At 41.7% G+C, this 17,623-nt stretch overlaps 1 protein-coding gene across 1 annotated transcript in view; it reads right to left on the bottom strand.

The window, feature by feature from the left end:
* Positions 1–9,748: 9,748 nt before the first annotated feature.
* The window catches only part of SNX29 (sorting nexin 29), a 370,785-nt gene continuing 362,910 nt past the window's right edge, over positions 9,749–17,623 (bottom strand). Inside the window, exon 21 of the mRNA XM_060260506.1 lies at positions 9,749–9,896. Coding sequence (XP_060116489.1) covers positions 9,764–9,896 — 133 coding nt within the window. The 3' untranslated portion in view covers positions 9,749–9,763. The remainder of the gene's footprint in view (positions 9,897–17,623) is intronic.

Raw genomic sequence — 17,623 nt, forward strand, 5'->3', positions numbered from 1 at the left:
TTTTCTGGTTGTAATGCTAACTCAGTTTTCATTTCTGCATTGTTTTTTTAATTGAAAAACCTGAAAAATAAATAATTATTTTGAAAAAGATGCCAAGAATTGAACTTGGGATCTTTAATAAGCAAAACATAACCCCATTCGGCTACAACCCCCTACTTGGCACAGGCAAATTATACAGGGTCAAACTGCCAAGAGGCAGAAGAAAATTAATAAAATGAAACAAGCGAAATTTTAATATTTTCTTAAAATGTAATAAAATATAATACATATTTCTTTTTTTTAAATCATATTTACCTTCAATATATTAAAGTGATATTTCAGACATGTCATATCTTGAATGTCACAAAGTCAAGGGAATAACTGAATATTGCAGAATTAATATAGAGAAGAGTAGAACAGACCAGAAATAACACAGTAAGAAAATGGAGGAGTCAGAAGTTCATTATCCCTTCATTCGTAATGGAGTATTGGTGTTTTTCAACTTGCTCAAAGGCCACAAAGGAGGCAATTTTCTCATTGCTCTGGAAAGCAACACACTGCTCCCCTCTGATGAACCCGCAGCATCTCACTGTCATTTTAGATCATTCCTGTGACTCTGTGAAAAAGTGAACAGCAACGCTCAAGTTGGCAAAGTGGACAAGATTGGGCTTGGACAATATTGGACAATATTCCACCACCAGCCCTTATACTCTGAAATCCCCCCCAAAACTTGATTCTCTGCATATTCTAAGACAGTAGCTTGAAATACGGAATTGTAGGATATCAAACACAGAGTCAGAGACATACTAGTGGGTATAGAAGGGGCAATGGCCAAGGATATAAGAGGAATATTGGGGGATTTTTGTTCTTTGAAAAGCAGATTTGTATGTCCAGTTGTAACCTGGGTTTGAAAGTCCCCAGTCTCGAAGAATAGGATGCAGCTCAAACTCAGACCCAAAGACCCTTTGAGCAATAATTGAGAGCTAGTTTGGTGTAGTGGTTAAGTGTGCGGACTCTTATCTGAGAGAACCGGGTTTGATTCCCCACTCCTCCGCTTGCACCTGCTGGAATGGCCTTGGGTCAGCCATAGCTCTGGCAGAGCTTGTCCTTGAAAGGGCTGCTGTTGTGAGCCTCACCTACCTCACAGGGTGTCTGTTATGGGGGAGAAAGATAAAGGAGATTGTGAGCCGCTCTGAGACTCTGAGATTCGGAGTGGAGGGCAGGATATAAATTCAATATCTTCTTCTTTTTGTTGGTGGGTGTGTGTGTGTGTGTGGGGGGGATCTCTGCTACGGTCGGGAAAGCCAAGTACAACGAAACTAGTATCTAGATTTCTCCACCAAGAACAACAGAATTATTGGGCTGGTTGGAAACCAAGGTTTAAATTATGGCACCTTTGGAGGCATGGATGGAAGAACTTCTAAATTTACTTATGAAACAGCGTCTTATGCTCAATGAGACACAAAGGATGCATTCCAGACCACATGGTAATCTTTTTTTTAGAACTATATGAAAGTGAAGGTTTTCTCTTGCTGCTGATCCCTTTATTCTACATTTTTGTAGGCCTGGAAGGGGCAGGATGTGTTTGGACTTCCTTAGTGTATCAGCCTTAATAATTAAAGTCGTTGTTAGCCATTCAGTTGTGTCTGACTTTTGGCGATTCTACAGGCCAGCTCGCACCACGTTTTCCAATCTTCTGTTTCTTTGAGTTGTTCCATGCTCAGGCTGATGTCAATTTCTATGGTATCTAGCCACCGTGTTCTTCGGCAGCCTGGTTTCCTTTTGCTGCTTAGTAATTAATTTATTGATTAAAGACAACTTAAAGCATTTTATATATTTTTAAAAAAGTCTAACTGCATGTTAGACAGTTTGGTGTAGTGGTTAAGTGTGCGGACTCTTATCTGGAAGAACTGAGTTTTATTCCCCACTCCATCACTTGCACCTGCTGGAATGGCCTTGGGTCAGCCATAGCTCTTGCAGAGTTGTCCTTAAAGGGCAGCTTCTGGGAGAGCTCTCTCAGCCCCACCTACCTCACAGGGTGGCTGTTGTGGGGGAGGAAGGCTGTAATCTGAGACTCAGAGAGGAGGGCAGGGTATAAATCCAATGTTGTTATCTTCTTCTTCTTCTAGATACAATGGCAGAATCCAACAATTCCTGGTAGCTAAAATATCAGAAGCACCTAATGGGGCTTAAGCTCTGTCTTACCCTCCCTCTCACCTTCCACCAACATCCTCTTTTATCCCCAGAATTTCTTCCATATGGTCTAAAACTTGCACAGATCTGAAAGGACGGTATCATTCCTTTAATCATTAATATGATGTGACAGGCAACATCTCATTACCAGCTCGGCTGGCACACATTCCAAGTCTCATTTATTATTCCTGTGCCAAGCCAGTCATCCCTGGGCCTTAATAAGTTCCTATTCATTTCGTTTGACAGCTAACAACTAAACATTATTTTTCCTCCCCTATACAATGAAGCATTCATTTCATGATGGCAAACTGAACCTTTACATATCGGCTTTTTTTTTCCTTTTTGGTGAGCCAATTTTGTTTCAAAATTTACAGCTCCAGAGCCTTATCTCTCACTGGCTTGCCGTATTAAGATCCGTCACCGTGCTTTATGACCAGCAGTCTATTTCTTAAATTGATGCAATTTGTTTATTGCTTCTCCTCCGGCAATATGTTGAGCAAACAGGATCGGCCTTCAAATTATTAATCCTTGTTAACAAGATGGGATATAATAACTTATTTTCGTATGCCTTCTGTATGGTTTCATTATGGCGTCTGAGATAAATCTTGGTGGAGTTTTTTTTAAACTAAATAGGAAGCTTTCCTTAATGGAAGCATTAAATTCCATGCACCTGGGCCATTTCTACAGCTCTTGAAATGTAGGGATGTCATAGGAGGAAAATGCTCCCATCTGACTAGATGGCAGGAGAGAAAATCTTTCTCAATAATCCTCTAATTGCCATGCCCCATTTATTTCCCAGCTTCGATGACTCAGGTGAATAGCCATTATATATATATATATATATATAAAATAAAGAATTGTGTGTTGTCAAAAAGCAGAAATGGAATATTGAGAGCACTCTTCAGAAAAGGGTGACTAACCTATGTTCGCTTGGAGGCAATTCCCAGTGCAAATAATTAAGGCTTATTCCCAAATAAGTGACAACAGGAGTATGACTTTAGTTGGAATAAGACAGAGTAATTATGGGTAACAGTTACGAGTCAGCCAGGTTTTGGAAGGGCAGCCTACTACAATCCGATTTCTCCCTAATTGGTTTAGTGGACTAAAAACATATTTAGGAAAGGAGAGGAAAATAATAATTAAAAAATCCTTCATATACTAGACGAGAGTTTGTTTTTGGGAATGCCGGGACAGAAATCTAAAATAATAAATAAACAAATTGGGCATAGTGTGCAGTAATATTGGATTATTCCAATGAGTAAATCTCCAAAGTCCATCCAAAATGTTACTCATTTTCTCTGCCTATAGCAGAGCTATTTTTGACTATATGAACACACAAAGAACACACAGGTAAGTGCTGTCTTTGCTGACAGGTAGCAGCTCTTCATGGCCTTGGGAACAGAAAGAACTTTCCCGTCACTTGCAGCTCACGGTCCTTGAAATGGAGATGCTGAGCACTGAACATGGGACCGACTTCACAAAAGGCCATCACTGAACTCCTGAAGCTGTCTTGTACCGAGCCAGAAAACTGGCCCACCTTGCTCAGTTCTGGCTAATCCAACTGGCAGTGGCAATCCACAGTCTGGGGCACAGAAACTTCTTCCCAAAGAAGTTTCACTACCTGAAACCCTTAGCCTATTTTTAATGTAGTGGTCAAGAATGGTAGACACTGATCTGGAGAACTGGGTTTGATTCCCCACTCCTCCACGTGAAGCCAGCTGGGTGACTTTGGGCCAGTCACACGGCTCTCTCAGAGCTCTCTCAACCCCGAAAAACAAGTCTAGCTCACCACTAGTGTAACACAAAGAACGAGAATTTGTGACTGACGGACAATCTCCTGATTATTCTACACTAGGAATGGGCACAAACTGACTTACGAACCTCGGTTCAGCACGAACCAGGCTGGGCAAGCTCTTGTATGGGCTGGCCCCACCAGGAAGTGGGCTATAAAAGCCCCCAGAGCTCACTCTCAGAGCTCAGTTGAGTCGGATTGGCCCAACCTGGAGGTGGGCTCCGAAAGCATCTAAATGTCTTCAGTTGGGTGGCTCACTTAGGTGGGGGTGATGGACTCCAATGGCATTTAAATGCTGTCAGGGCTTACTTCTGGGTCCCTCCCTCCCTGAATTTCCTCAAATGTGAACTGGTTCATGCAATGGAGAAGTTCACGGAAGTTCATGCTTCAGGGTTTGTGAAAACCCTCAAAGCACGAACCTCCATTTTTTTCTGCTCCATGCCCATCCCTATTCTGCACACAATGCCATATGAGAATTAATTATTATTAGCTAAAATCCTTTACCCGGTGATCTAAGGAATATGCCCGGGACCTTCTATAAACAAAAACACGTACCACCAAAGCTGCAGACCGCTCCCTGGAATTATTATGCCAGAGCTCATCTTTCCAAGAGAATGCTAATTTAGAGCTCCTAATGCCTGAGAAGCATTCAGGATTTCCAAATATCAGTTTGCTTGAGCCCAAACAAAGAAGAGGAAGGAGGAGGAAGAGACTGGAGTTGTCGGGGATTGAGCCTGGGACTTTCTGCATATCAAGCAGATGTTCTACTATTGAATCATAGCCCCTCTCTTTCCTACAGCTTTCCCATTGTCTATACACATCCCCTGTAGAAGAATTCTGGTTTATCTATAAACCAGAGATTTGTGCTCTTAGAGCTGTGCTAGACGTTCAGCAAACCTGAGCTGTGAACTGGCCACAGATGACTGTCTTTGTATTGTGCAACACCTGAGTTAGACATGGTTGCAGAAAAGCTCCTCCCCGTGCAGTCTCTGTTGTTCACGTGGCTTAGATTCAAGTCCAGCCGTTTGCGCTTTACAGAAATGCAGGTTTACGGCACAAGAAGAAGAAGACTGCAGATTTATACTCCGCCCTTCTCTCTGAATCAGAGACTCAGAGCGGCTTACAATCGCCTATATCTCCCCCCCCCCCAACAGACACCCTGTGAGGTGGGTGGGGCCGTGAGAGCTCTCCCCAGAAGCTGCCATTTCAAGGACAACTCCTGCGATTGCTATGGCTGACCCAAGGCCATTCCAGCAGCTGCAAGTGGAAGAGTGGGGAATCAAACCCGGTTCTCCCAGATAAGAGTTCGCACACTTAACCACTACACCAAACTGGCACAAGCCACGCCTGCAATCACCAGATTACAGTTCACAGGGCATTGAGTTTTATTTCTTTTTAAGGCTCCGTGTGGGGGGAGGGGCTTGTGACTGTGTGCGGCGTGGTGAATACGGGTTGGCCGCAAAGAGAGAGATTATTTTACCCCCCACCCACCCCAAAAAAGACAGAGATTATTTTACCAATCAAATATACGGCCAGATCGTTCTGCATTTCGCTTGGGGCTTTTAAAAAAGAAATTAAAAATTCCCTTATCATTTCAAAAAGGCCAAAGAGAAAAGCTGTGTGCGTACGAGGCAGTTTTCCTGAAGAGAAATTCTGCTGATACGAACCAACTTTGCTGCTCTGCAAAAAGATTTCACGCAGCCTAACTTGCACCTCAGCATGTTAAAAGGCAAAACACACCTTGGGAATAGCACAGGACGCTTCTGTCAACCCCTTTTGTTGTAAGGTGTGACTCTTGAGAGCTCCAAGGTGAGCTTCATGCTCATCACAGCGGCCATTCTGGCTTCTGACAGGTAGAAGTCAGATGCCAGACCGAGGGTGGAGACGGGCAATCGTTTTTTTAAAAGAGAACTGAAAATGTTTTGAGGGGGGTACCCATTGCGTGGCACCTGCATCTCTTTCAGCCCATGGTGCCTCTGACCGTACAGATCTTGTGGGGTTTTGAAAACAAATATAAAACCATGAAAAGTCTGTTAACCAGAAGAAGTGAAAACAGGGCAGATAGGCACGCTGATTCCAGTTCAGTCGGAAAATAGGGCAAATACACACACTCCCTGATTCCAGCTCAGCTACTGCCTGTCACTAGCCTAAGAAGTTGGAAGAAGGTGCGGCTTCCAGCTGTTTGCGAGGCATCTGCACACTGTCAGTTTGTGAGGTCTTGGGCAAAATACAGCAGAGATCTGCAAGACGTGCTGTGGCACCTGTGCACAGGTGCTGAACTCCTTAGGTAGGAATGCTGCAGAGGGCAATTCCGTGACACATTATGGCTGCAATCACACACACGAAATAATGCACTTTCAATCCACTTTCAGGGCACTTTACAACTGGATTTTACTGAGTGAACTTGCAAAAATCCAGTAGGAAAGTGCACTGAAAGTGGACGGAAAGTGTATTATTTAGTGTGTGCAATCGCAGCCTATGGTTCCACCCCCCCAAAAAAATCTCTGGGGCTGTTTTCTCATTGGAGTGCATTCTTAGGTGTGAAGAAAGTGAACAGAAAGGACTTTTTCTCCCTCTTGAACTTCAGGGAATTCCAAAAAGGGCAGCACATTCGAGACAGAGGCGAAAAACTACTTCCCCCGCCCCCTTCACACAAGACATAGTTAAATTTATGGATTCTCTGTTGCAAGAAGTAGTGATGGCCACTACTAGCTTGCATAGCTTCACAAAGGGACTAGGCCAGGGCTGCCACACTGCAGCTCAGGAGCCACATGTGGCTCTTTCGCACATCTTGTGTGGCTCTTGAAGCCTCCACTGCCTCGTTGGCTGGCTTGGAGAAGGCATTTGTCTCTTTAAGTCACTTTTCCAAGCTAAGCTAGCCGGTGGCTTGGAGGAATGCATTTAAAGTTAAAGTTGATTTCTTTCCACCTCTCCCTCCCTTCTTCCTCCCACCATATAGTCTCCCTCCCTCCTTCCCTCCTGTGCAGCTCTCAAACATCTGACGTTCACGTCTTGTGGCTCTCAAACATCTGATGTTTATTCTATGTGACTCTTACGTTAAGCAAGTTTGGCCACCCCTGGACCAGACAGATTCCTTGAGGACAGATCTATCAACAAATCTTAAATACTTCTGTCATATAGGAACCACCAAACAACGAGACAGGTGGCTAGGTTCTGTTCCCAGGTTTATAAAGAACGCAAAAAGCAAGACAATTAGGCCAAACTGTAAATCTTTTAAACAAATTTTAAAGTGACTTTTTAAAATAGTTGAAAGGGTTAAATAATAATCTTTTAAATTCTTTTTTTACTGTTATAACCCTCAAGTCATAAAATTTTAACAAGCAGATTCTGTGTGGGACTTTTAAGGTTGTTCTAGATGACTGAAATGTTCAATCTGTAACAACAAACTGAACTGAACTGATCTTCATAGAATCATAGAGTTGGAAGGTACCTCCAGGGTCATCTAGTCCAACCCCCTGCACAATGCAGGAAACCCACAAACACCTCCCCCTAAATTCACAGGATCTTCATTGCTGTCAGATGGCCATCTAGCCTCTGTTTAAAAACCTTCAAAAAAACCGAGGAAACCTGTTCCACTGAGAAATTACTCTAACGGTCAGGAAGTTCTTCCTAATGTTGAGTCGGAAACTCTTTTGATTTAATTTAAACATATAAACATATGAAGCTGCCTTATACTGAATCAGACCTTTGGTCCATCAAAGTCAGTATTGTCTACTCAGACTGGCAGCGGCTCTCCAGGGTCTCAAGCTGAGGTTTTTCATACCTATTTGCCTGGACCCTTTTTGTGGAGATGCCAGGAATTGAACCTGGGACCTTCTGTTTCCCAAGCAGATGCTTTACCACTGAGCCACCGTCCCTCCCCAAATTTCAACCCATTGGTTCTGGTCCTACCTTCTGGGGCCACAGAAAACAATTCCACACCATCCTCTAGATGACAGCCCTTCAAGTACTTGAAGATGGCTTAAATAAGATGACTAAATTAGTCCTCTGAATAAGGGGTACTCCAGAGCCATCCAAATGGATACTATGGGGGGATGCTATGGAGGGGGGGGGGAAACCCAATGCTAGACCGGATGGACCCTAAATCTGATCCACCAAGATTGTTCTTACATGTAAACTTGGGTTTTTTTCTAGTAACAACTTCTGCAGCTTTTCTCTTGTTGATGGTTTTGCTGAGGCCTTGTCAGCAGGCTTTTACTCAAATGATGCAGCTCACCCTCAAAGTCTGCAGTCTAAAACCAGAAAAACAAACAAATTCGCTTTAACATCCCATTGAGACAAAGGTCAAAACTAAATGAGGTTTCCCAGGTGTGAGCAGGTAGGATGGAAAAGAAGGAGAAGGGGACCTTGCTCTATCCAGATATCTCCCCGAAGTCAAATGCAGTGGTCTACAGTCTATGCAAAACACAAGTCATGTGCTTCAGCATCATGCGCGCGCACCATTTTGTCCCATGAATATGCCGGTTCTGCAAACACTGCTCGCACCAGAGTTCTGACCGAGACACGCCTTCCCGTACAAACTCTCCAGGGTTACTGCTACCTCACGCTAAGCAGATCGAAATCTTAAGTCTGGTAAACATTTTTATAATACTGCTATTGGAGGGTGGGGGAGGAATGCATTAATAATCGGCATATATACATGTCTCTGGGAAAGCGGTTTTGTATCTGTCGTAGTAAGATGGTAATGCAACAAGTTTGGATTTGCATAACGTGCCTCAAGGGAGGTGACCCTGGTGCAGAGGAGAGGCGGAGACGATTCTTCAGAAAACACAAGAGGTATGCCAGGCTGGGGTGTTGTTGATGATCCACAGAAGTGGCCATCTGAGCGCCAGTTAAGAGATCCCGCAAACACCCACTGCATGTAACAGCCCCTTCCCCCAGTTTCCTTTTAACCGTCTGTCCCACTTCCTCGCTAGAAATATAATCCGTTAGAAGAGATGAGCAATAGGCACTTTTGTTAGGCGGTTCTCAGCGATGTCCCTTCGTGCGTCTTCATGAATGCCCCCAAGCCTCGTCTTACTTGGATGCTGAGAAAGTGTTTTTCTAATACCCCAGCCAGAAATCAATAACAGAGTTCAGACAAACAGTTGGAAAACCATCCCGCCTTGTGTCAAATCCTCTTTCCTCTCCTCAAGCCTTTTTTGCCCTTGATTTCCTCGAGGAACTTAATAATTCCAGTGCTTGGCTCAAAAAAAATATAAATAAATAAGGCTTTCATTTGTGAAGCAACTGATCTGATGAAATTCACTCATCGCTTGGCAGAAGATCTGGGAATATCTGAGCAGAAACTCAGTTAGATCAGCCTTGGTTTAACTCTTGTCCTTTGTTATGCGTGAAGTAAAACAAACATTTTGGAAATGAAAAAGAAGGTTTGGAAGGAAATAACTCTACTGTTCTAGCTGTAGTTATAAAAGGGGCGAGGGAAATAACATTCTAATAATGGATAAGCCTTCGGAAACAAAGATGAGCTGGACATAAGGCCATCACCCCAGAACCAAAGAAACTCCAGGATGGTGAAGAGAAAGTAGAAATGCAGTTTGGCAACCCAGTGAAAACACCGGCCAGTTCTCGAGACTGTGGCCAAAAAGATGTCCATTGATGGGGGCAGGGAGAGTTGCTACTTAAAAAAAAAAGATCTGCTAATTCAGAACAGTGATCCTTAACACAGAGGGGTTTCCCTTCTGGCTCTAAGCTCAAGCTTACGGAATCAAACCAGAACAAAATCAATGGGGCCACTTCATCAAAGTATGTGATACGAGCGGCTGCAGCTATTTAGAGTCAAAGGTCACCACCACTTTGAGGTTCCAGGTTCCGTGGCTCTCTTTGATGGCTCCGTGACAGTCGCGGAAACCGAGGCGTTGCTCGCTGGTGGTTGCTTCTGCTCGCCGATTCCCCAGCAGGCTTGAAATCACTAAAGAAAGGGGAGGGCGATAGATCAGGTTGCAAACAAGTTCATGGTGTGCATTAAACAATCCTGTAATATTCCACCCTCCCAGATGGATGGATGGATAGATGGATAGAGATAGATAGACAGACAGACAAACAGACAGATAGATAGATAGATGATGGATGGATGATAGGGCTTTTTTGTAGCAGGAACTCCTTTGCATATTAGGCCACACACCCCTGATGAAGTCAATCCTCCAGGAGCTCAAAGTTCAAAGTATTTTATTGTTGTAGCCATAGGCTATAATAACCCAGCAAACCCCTCCAAAATATAGTTTACTTCTAGCCATAAAAATTAAAACATTAAAAAACCATAGTAAAATACAGAACTATGAACAAGATTTAAAACATAAATAAAAACATAAATAAATTTAAAACATAAATAGAATATAATGAGCAATATCTTTTATCTGAATGGTACCACAGGAACGGAGACGCTGGTCTACAATCCTGTAATATTCCACCCTGCTTTTTTTGTAGCAGGAGCTCCTTTGCATATTAGGCCGCACCCTCCTGCTTAGCTAATCCTTCAGGAGCTGACAGGGCTCTTAGTACAGGGGTGTGTGGCCTAATACACAAAGGAGTTCCTGTTACAAAAAAAGCCCCCTGTGTGTGTGTGTCTATGTGTACAGAGGACTTTTTTTTTAGCAGGAATATACAGGAACACAGTTCCGATTGGTTTGGTGTCAGGGGTGTGTGGCCTAATATGCAAATGAGTTCCTGCTGGGCTTTTTCTACAAAAAACCCTATATCTATATCTATAGAAAAAGCAGATATTATAAACAAAGCAAGATGACTCATCACACACAATTGATTTTACTGGATCGGCCATTCTTTGCGTTGCGAATGAATTACAAAATGCATTCTTGCAAAATGAAGTAAAATTAAAATGACAACTCTATTGCCTGAAATTCAGAGGCAATGTTATCACACACGCAGCCAATTTTTTTGTAACCAACCACTGATGGTGCTTTAGAGAACATTGTTCTAGTGACGAGCAGACGTATTAATGAACAGTGACGCACATTAGTAATATATCCCCTTTTGAGGCACTTCTCAGTCCATTCAAACCCCACAATAGACTGACCTTTTCACGAATGAGTCGCTCAAAAAGAATGGACTGGAAGCAATTCTTTACCACAGGGAATTATCAGAAGATGTTGCTTACCTAGCTGTCATTCACAGGCTACACACTCCTCGGAAAACTACAGCACAAAAGGAATAAAGTTGTACTTTTTGCCAGTGTTTCTCCCTCCCCCCCTCCCCCAAGGTCTCCGCAAGTCTCAATTATACAATGGTGCACAGATCATCCATGGACATCACTTCTAAGCAAGGATGGGTCTTTTTGTAGAAAAAGCCCAGTGGGAACTCATTTGCATATTAGGCCACACCCCCTGAAGCCAAGCCAACCAGAACTGCATTCCTGCTCAGAAAAGCCCTGCTTCTAAGTCTAGGAAACACCTCAAGACTTGATAGGATCTAAAGTCATATGCTACATTAACAGTGCATTTGGGGTCTCCAGGGGGTGGAATTCTACCAGGAGCTCCTTTGCATATTAGGCCACACACCCTTGATGTAGCCAATCCTCCAAGAGCTTACAAAAAAGACCCTTGTAAGCTCTTGCAGGATTGGCTACATCAGGGATGTGTGGCCTAATATGCAAAGGAAGAAGATATTGGATTTATATTCCACCCTATACCCTGAATCTTAGAGCAGTCACAATCTCCTTTTACTCCCCCCCCCCCAAAAGAGACACCCTTGTGAGGTGGGTGGGGGTGAGAGAGCTCTTACAGGACAACTCCTATGAGAGCTATGGCTGACCCAAAGCCATTCCAGTAGCTGCAAGTGGAGGAGTGGGGACTCAAACTAGGTTTTCCCAGATAAGAGTCGGCACACTTAACCATTACACCAAACTGGCTCTCCTGGAATTCCACCCCTGAACAAATGTAATAAAACAAAAACACAAAAATGGGAGAAAGTACCAAAGAAAATTGTTGCAATGGAAATGGTCTTTCCAATGATGCAATTTTTAAAAAAACCTTATTGGTATGTCTCATTAAAGACTATCACATACTTTGGATTAGAGATACTGTGGTACCAAATATAGCATTCTGAGGAGCTCTCCTTTTCTAGCCTCTTACAGAAAAAGTCATACAGGCATGATAGCAGGCAGGCAATGTCTGGTGTAATATCCGTCACCGGAGGGAAGGATGGCTAGTGCTAAGGATTTGGAAGCAGGGCTCGATGTCCTGCCTAGAGAATTAATGTTCCTCTCCATGGATGTTACAGGAAGAAAGTATGCAAAATAAGCAACTCCAAGCAAATTTAGTTATTTGATATACAAGGAAAACTGAGTTTCTTTCAATGTTGGTTCGGTGTGTATGTATTCACCCAAGGATAACCAGAGAGGTTTTTGCACTGAAGAAGCAGACGCGGTTTCTGTATTCAGGTCTGACACTCCTATATTGCCTGGGACCTGTCTACCTTCGGGCCCGCCTTTCCCCATATGTACCCCAGAGAGCACTACGTTCAGGGTCTCAAAATCTGCTTAATATCCCTGGATCGAAAGAAGCTCGATTATCCACCACCAGAGCCAGAGCGTTCTCGGTAATAGTCCCCACTTTGTGGAATGCCCTCCCCGAAAACATCAGGGCCCCGCAAGACCTGCCAAATTATTCAAACTCGCATTCGACGGATAGGGGGAGGTGGCTATTACCTTACAGCACCAACAATCTCACTGAATTAATATGGCAGAAATCAGAAACCTGCCATCTTGGACTTTTAATGAATGGATTGATGACTGTTGATATGTATGGAAATGTTTTATTATATATTTTATTTTTAATATTCTGTGTTTGTTAATTAGTAATGTTTTTAACTGTTGTTAGCCGCCCTGAGCCCATCAGGGGAGGGCAGGATATAAATCAGAGAGAGAGAGAGAGCTGTGAATTGGTGAAAGAGGAAAAGAGGGTGAAGCGTGTATGCATTTGTTTCTGCATGTGTGTGGTTCTGGAGCTGTCTGGGATGTATCTATATTAAAATATCTTTCTAGCCTTTGGTGAATGCTCTAGAACAAGGGCCCCAATCCATCTCCTTAGCCTTGCCGAGAAACAATATTGCCACGGCTGCAGTCAACATGGGACCAACAGGTGCATGGAGCTACCACTACCTTGAAGAGGGTTTTGGTTTTGGTTTTTGGAAAAACACCTTTAAAAATAGAACAAAGTTTGAGTCCAGTGGCACCTTTGGAGCCAACGAAGTTTTATTCAAGGTATGAGCTTTTGCGTGCAAACACACTTCGTCTGACAATGAAAGGGAATTAGAAATAGCAGTCATACATATAGACAGTGGGCAACAAGTTAGCATGCAAAATAGTGACGATGTCTTTAACTGATTAAAAGAATAACAAGCTTGGTTTTATGGTCATCAACTGTCTGGGTACACCTCTGAAACACAAAGGCAAACCTTACAGCATCTTTTTCTTTGAAGGGGGGGGCACTGGCTGTGTAGTGTTTTTTTTTTTTTCCGTTTAAATTCTTTTATTGCACCCAAGTGAAAAACAAAAGCGTTTAAACATACAAAACATATACAAACATATATCTCACAGTCACATCATCGTATTCAGTCTCCCTCCACCTCACATCCATCCTCCCAAACATCCCGGGAGTGATCAGAGAATAACTTTATACATTTCTATTAATCCAACAATATACCTTTACTTTTAACCCAACGATATATCGGTTCCCAGCTCTCTTTACATTTTTGTATATTACCATCACGTAACCTTGTAGTCATTAAGTCTAGTTCCGCAGCTTCGATAAGTTGAACCATGAATTCTTCCCTGGAAGGTATTTTTGGTAACTTCCAGTATTTTGCATATAGTACTCTTGCCACAGTAACAATATACATTAACACCTTGATTGTTTTGAGCGGGAAAGTCTCTCTGCAGACATTCAAAAGATATAATTCTGGGGAGTGATGTAGTTTAATTTTCAAAATTTTCTGGGTCCAAGTACTAATTAAAGCCCAATACTTTTTTGCGTGTTCACATTTCCACCAAACGTGGAACATTGACCCTTTAGATTTTTTGCATTTCCAACATTTATTGGAATAACTAGGGTAAGCTTTAGCCAATCGATCTGGAGTTAAGTACCAGCGATAGATCATTTTATAGAGATTTTCTTTATACAAAGCTGGCTTTATTAGTTTTACATTCCGTTCCCATAGTTTCTCCCTTCATCTAGAGCAATACTAAAACCAAAGTCTCTCAGCCATTTTACCCAAGATTCTTTCACCACCTCCTCTTGCATTTTTTCCTTAAGCAACCACTCATAAATTTTGGAGACTAATTTCTGGTCTGTCTGGATAATTTGGTCGAGATCATTTAGTTTCTTAGCAAAGCCTATTTCTTTATCTTTTTGGTATCTTGATTTTATTTGGCACTTCAGCCACCAATCCAATTGGTCCATTTCTTCTGTACGCAAATTATTTTGCCTATCTAGTAAATTTTGGTAGCTTAGATTATTCCAGTTATAAAGATTCGGATGGGTGTAAGCCTCTGCCGGTGATAACCACAATGGAATATAAGAATAAAACTTTCTAATCTCCATCCAAGCTCTGTAAAGGGATCTTCTTACCTCGTGCCTCCAAAAGGAACTATTTCGTGGAGGATTTTGGTACCAGAGATATCCATGCCATCCTCTCCCCAAACCTGCCCCCTCTATCACCAATATTCTTTTATTTTTCAATGCAAACCAGTCTATTAGCCAGGCTATTCGGCAGGCCATATGGTACAAGTTCCATTCTGGTAGGGTAAGTCCACCTCTGAGTTTGCTATCCTGAAGTACCTTGAGTCTGATTCTAGGCTTTTTATTCTGCCAGATAAACGATGAAGTTATTTTGTTGATCTGCTGAAAGAAGGACTTTGGGAGCAAGATAGGGATCATCTGAAAGAAGAATAATATTCTTGGTAGCACATTCATTTTTATGGTTGCAATCCTGCCCAGAAGTGAGATATGCAGATCTTTCCATCTGCATAAATCTTGTTGTATTTCTTTTACTAATTTCTCATAATTGTTTCGATATAAGTCTTTTAGATCATTGGTCATTTGGATTCCTAAATATCTTACTTTTTTCCCATATACAAATTCCGATTGAGTTTCAAATTGATTGATTTGCTCTTTATCCATATTTTTAGTAAAAAATTTCGTCTTCTGGACATTAATCTTGAGTCCCGCTACTTGTCCATATTGTTTAAATGTTTCTTTCAGATGTGCAATAGATGAATTAGGATCTTCCAAAACACACAATAGATCATCTGCAAAAGCTTGGATCTTCAACTCCTCTCCCTTAATTTTGGTGCCTCTTATTCTGTCTTCATCTCTTATTCTTTGCAATAAGGATTCTAAAGTTAAAACAAATAGGAGAGGCGATAAGGGGCATCCCTGTCTTGTACCTTGTGCTATTTCGATTCAATCCGATCCGATTTAGTGTTATTAAAATTAATCTTTGCATTTTGTTTGGTATAGATGGTTTCCACTAAGTTACAAAAATTTTCTCCACAACCCACTGCCTTTAATGATCTCAAAATGTAATTCCAATTCACATTGTCGAAGGCTTTCTCCGCATCGACAAATATAAACGCTACCTGTTTCTCTGGATGCTCCTTATAAAATTCAATAACGTTTAATAAGAATCTTAAATTTTGCCTCATTTGTCTACCTGGAATGAAACCTGTTTGGTCTTCATGGACAATAGTGCCGATAACCTTTTTGAGTCTGTTTGCCAACACGGTAGCGAAGATCTTATAGTCAGCATTCAACAAAGAAATAGGTCTATAATTTCTCACTTCTGCTGGATCTGAACCTTCCTTATATATCAACGAAATCAGCGCCTCCTTCCAAGATGCTGGTACTCTATGATACTTTTGTGCATCCTCAATTACATTTTTATACGGAATGAGCAATTCTTCTCAGCACACTTTATAAAGTTCAATTTGGAGTCCGTCAGGGCCTGGTGCTTTATTTATTTTCTGCTGGTTTATCGCCTCCACAATCTCGTGCATAGTAATTGGCCTTTCTAAATTTTCTTTTTGTTCCTTTGATAGCTGTCTCATATTAGTCTTTGCTATGTAGTCATCTTGCCGCTGGTTATCAATATTTTGACCTTTATATAATTCTTGATAAAATTTTTGAATTATCGTTTTCATCTGGTCAGTTTGTGTGAACTCATTCCCTTCTTCATCCTTAAGTAACTTTATATTTTTTTTAATTCTTTCCTTCTTTAGTTTGTATGCCAGCCATCTACTGGTTTTGTTTGCACTTTCAAAGTGGGTTTGTTTCATCCATTTCAGCTTCTTTTCTACTTCTTCCATTAATAGTAGATTAATCTGATGTTGAATAGCCGAAATCTTTAGTCTTATCTCTTCTGTGTTCCTTTTTTTTAACTGCTTCTCTTGCTCACCTAATTTAAGAACCAATTCATTGTAGAACTTCAATCGTTCTTTTTTCCTTCTCGCTGCATATCTTATTGTAATTCCCCGAAAAAAGGCCTTAAATGCATCCCATATAATATGCATGCTGGTATCCTTAACTAAATTATGTTGAAAAAATTCTTTGGTTTCCTTCTTGGCTGTTTCCAAAAATTTGTTCTCTTTCAAGATCTGCAAATTGAGAGTCCAACGAAAATTTTTTGAAGTTTCTACTAAATTAATCTGGATTGGATTATGATCGGCATAGATTCTTGGTAAAATATCTGCCTGTTGGAGAGACAGCATTAGGTCAGCCGACAGCCAACACATATCGATCCTTGACCAGGACCTATGCACCGATGAATAAAAAGTATAATCTTTAGTTGACGGGTTCTTAGTTCTCCATGCATCTAGTAGATTTAATTCATCCGCTAGTTTTAAGAAGGCTTTTGGCAGAATACTCCGTACCTTTCTTTTTTTTTGTTCTTCAAATTTTTTATCCTTTTCTGTATCGAACACTGCGTTATAATCACCGATAATGCAGCAGTTCTTCGGTTCCAATTCTATCAATTTTCTGTGTAGAGTTTGGTAGAATTTTTCTAAATTCTCATTAGGGGCTGTGTAGTGTTTTTCTTGTTCCCAGAACAGAGAAATACATTTAAATCTACCATTCCATGTGTAATTACATTCTTGATTGTTGATAATTGCACATGGAAGCTCATACCTGGAATAAGACTTTGTTTTTCTTAAAGGTGCCAATGTTCTATTGCAGGGGTGTCAAATATGTGGCCTGGGGGCTGAATCAGGCCCTCAGAGGGCTCCCCTGAGCAACTGGCTGTCATCTGCTTCCTTCTCCCTCTCTTGCTTCCATCTGCATCTCAACTGCTTTGCAAGGCTTGTTCAATTGTACAGGAGCTACAGAGCAAAACCTCTATTATATTCATTGGCTGAGGCTCCTCCTTTGGGGAGGAAGGGAGGTGAGAGAGCTTGCTTTGCCAGGCTCTCTCAATTGCACAACAGAGCTACTAAGCCAAGCCTCTCTTCCTTATATTGGCTGAGGCTTCTCTCCCTCCTGGTCCCCTGGGGAAGGAAGGAAAGAGACAGAGTTTTCTTTGGCCTGTTCCCTGGATCTCATGAGAGAGATACAAAGAAAGCACCTTTAAGACCAACAAGTGCTAATGTTTTAAGCATGTTGCATTTTTAGTTTTTTTAAAAACTCTTTA

Source organism: Heteronotia binoei, chromosome 20 (genome assembly GCF_032191835.1).
Source record: "Heteronotia binoei isolate CCM8104 ecotype False Entrance Well chromosome 20, APGP_CSIRO_Hbin_v1, whole genome shotgun sequence".
Taxonomy (NCBI): Eukaryota; Metazoa; Chordata; class Lepidosauria; order Squamata; family Gekkonidae; genus Heteronotia; species Heteronotia binoei.